The sequence below is a fragment of the Electrona antarctica genome (assembly GCF_951216825.1).
Source record: "Electrona antarctica genome assembly, chromosome: 14".
NCBI lineage: Eukaryota > Metazoa > Chordata > Actinopteri > Myctophiformes > Myctophidae > Electrona > Electrona antarctica.
In genome coordinates, this window is record NC_136795.1 from 2,256,699 (window position 1) to 2,259,143 (window position 2,445).

At 41.3% G+C, this 2,445-nt stretch overlaps 1 protein-coding gene across 1 annotated transcript in view; it reads right to left on the reverse strand.

Moving 5' to 3' along the window:
* LOC306936342 (jupiter microtubule associated homolog 1-like) overlaps positions 1-1,677 on the reverse strand; it is a 48,352-nt gene extending 46,675 nt beyond the window's left edge. Inside the window, exon 1 of the mRNA XM_079519830.1 lies at positions 1,442-1,677. Within this exon, the coding sequence (XP_079375956.1) occupies positions 1,442-1,497 (56 nt within the window). The 5' untranslated portion in view covers positions 1,498-1,677. The remainder of the gene's footprint in view (positions 1-1,441) is intronic.
* Positions 1,678-2,445: the final 768 nt, after the last annotated feature.

Here is a 2,445-nt window from a genome sequence, read left to right on the forward strand (position 1 = left end):
ATAGCTGTCAAATTAGATCTGTTTCAGATGTTTATGACAAACTGTCTGGTTGGTTGGTTACAGAGTCTACAGACAGATCTTCCTTATCCAAGTATCTTCGTTTCACTCAGTGTTTGAGACTTTGAGTGAAAGCACACAGCGAGTCAGCAACACATCATCACCATCACCATCACTTCCAGGAAAAGGAAGCCAAGGTCTGACTGACTGAGTTCCTGAGGAATGACTCCCTCTAAAAATGGGCCCCTACAAAAGGTACTCTCCCTCCCCTCCCCTCCCTCCTTCTCTCAGTCCATTCACAACAACTTCAAAAAGGAGGCCTTTTTAATGGGTCAAATGATCATACTTCAGTTCACTGACACGTTTATAAGCTCCATCTGACAATGACAATGTTGAGCAAACACTTGGATCTTTCCAGAAGAAACTATTTAGACGAGCTTCTCTGATCCAACAACACACTGACTACAGCGAAGGCCAACTCAAGAGATAATGAGATCTGCAGACTGATAGAGTCTGGCTCTGTCTGGGATATATTGTTCCTGTAATAATGACTCAAGCAGAGAGAGAGAGAGAGAGAGAGAGAGAGAGAGAGAGCCCTGTCATGGCTGGGGCTGGACATCATCTGATAGCATATAAATCTGTTCCTATATGCTTCTTTAATGCAGTAGAAAATGCAGCGACAAGATCATAAGAAGCATAGATCTATTAAACCAGAGAAAACACTCCAACCTCAGAGCAACACCCTTCCAATCTGTCTCCATATAGCTGGACAGATAGTTGGAACGGAATAAAAGTTCCCCTCTCTCTCTCTCTGCTGTTCCTCCTCCCTAGATCAGCTTTCATTGCTGGCACATTTGATTTGATCAGGCTTTCTAAAATTAAATCACCATGATAAACAAAAAGAGAGAGAGAGAGAGAAAGGGTGATTCCACCTCGTGGCATCAGGCATGTATATTCTCTGAGTTTCCTTTTTCCTGATTGCAGAGTCAGTGTCTCTATTTAGCGACAAATAAAGGCCAGGCTGAGAGCCTGAACCCTAAACTAAAAAAGAACTAGCCTAGCTTCACTGGCTCTGCTGGTCCAACCGACAACAGACACAAGCAGTTCAGTTTGAGTCAGTCCCAGACTCCACTCCACTCCACTCCCACCAACAATAAGATTAATTATAGCAGTTTAAACCATAATCCACATTATAATCCCCCCCCCCTCTAGTCTGTTTCTGTGTCCATTAGCAGAAAAAAAAACACAATGCAACTATAAAGATTTTTTTTTTCTTTTTAGAAAGATCCAGAAGCTCTCTGACTATACTGGTTCTGAAATAATGTGCATCCACCCCACATCCACATCCACACCGACCCGACCCGAACGCTTTTCTTTTGTTTGTTCTGGAAGAAAATGTTCTTTTTTTTAAAATAAGGTTTTTCTTTTATTTTATTTTTTTTACCTTGAGCTGCTTTTAACGCCTGGCTCCATTCCCTGGAAGGTGGTGGTCGTCGTCATTGTCTTTGTTTTAATAAAATCACAGTCTTTGTAGTGTGTGTGTGTGTGTGTGTGTGGTGGGAGGTTAATGAAAAAAGGAAGAAGAGGAGTTGTTGAAATGAAAAAGAAAAGCAGAGGGTCTCCTCCCTGTGTGTCTGTTAAACGGTTCTTCTATGGTTCTGTCTCTCTCACACACACACACACACTGATGACTCCACCCGACGCACTGCTGCACACGGGCCCGCCCCTCGGCCGCTCCGATTGGACCCGACGCGCGCGGACAGGGACTCTCCGGTTGGCTGCGCGGTCCTGCCAGTCAGTCAGTTGTCCAATGACATCCAATCAATGATCAGAGTGGAGGAGTGGAGGAGTTAGTCAGTCAACAGCTTATTTAATTTAGTTGAGACATCTTTTGATGTCATAGGCTATTACTATCACTATTAGCACTATGGATATGATATATCCTTTTTGTTTCAATAATATATCACTTTCTTTTTTTATTGCATTTTTTTTGTTTATTTGATCTGGAGGAAGCTGTTACGTATCTGGGAAAAAAAATACTAATTAATAAATCACAATATTCATATGAATTCCATTCAGTGGTTCTCAAAAATGTCAGGAAAAGTGTCGTGGATGGTGGAGCCCATTTGGGACCCACATTATAAGAGCAGAGTTTGGTAAGATGTTAGATTAATAGCAAAACTTTACTGCAAAATGCATTTATAGCCTAATGCTGTGATTCCTGTTGAATTTGTCTTAATATCAACACAGTTTAAATGAGAATTCCATGCTAGAAGGCTTTCTTACCTTTATTTGTATTTATATATATTTGTATATTTATTAGTAGTCGTTACGTCCCCACCAAGGAGGTCCAGGTGTTATTTTGTGCAAAAGCGCATTATTGGCTATTTCCCCTACCATAAGCCCTAAATGAATTTGAATTGCATTGAATTGAAAGGGGCTATGGGG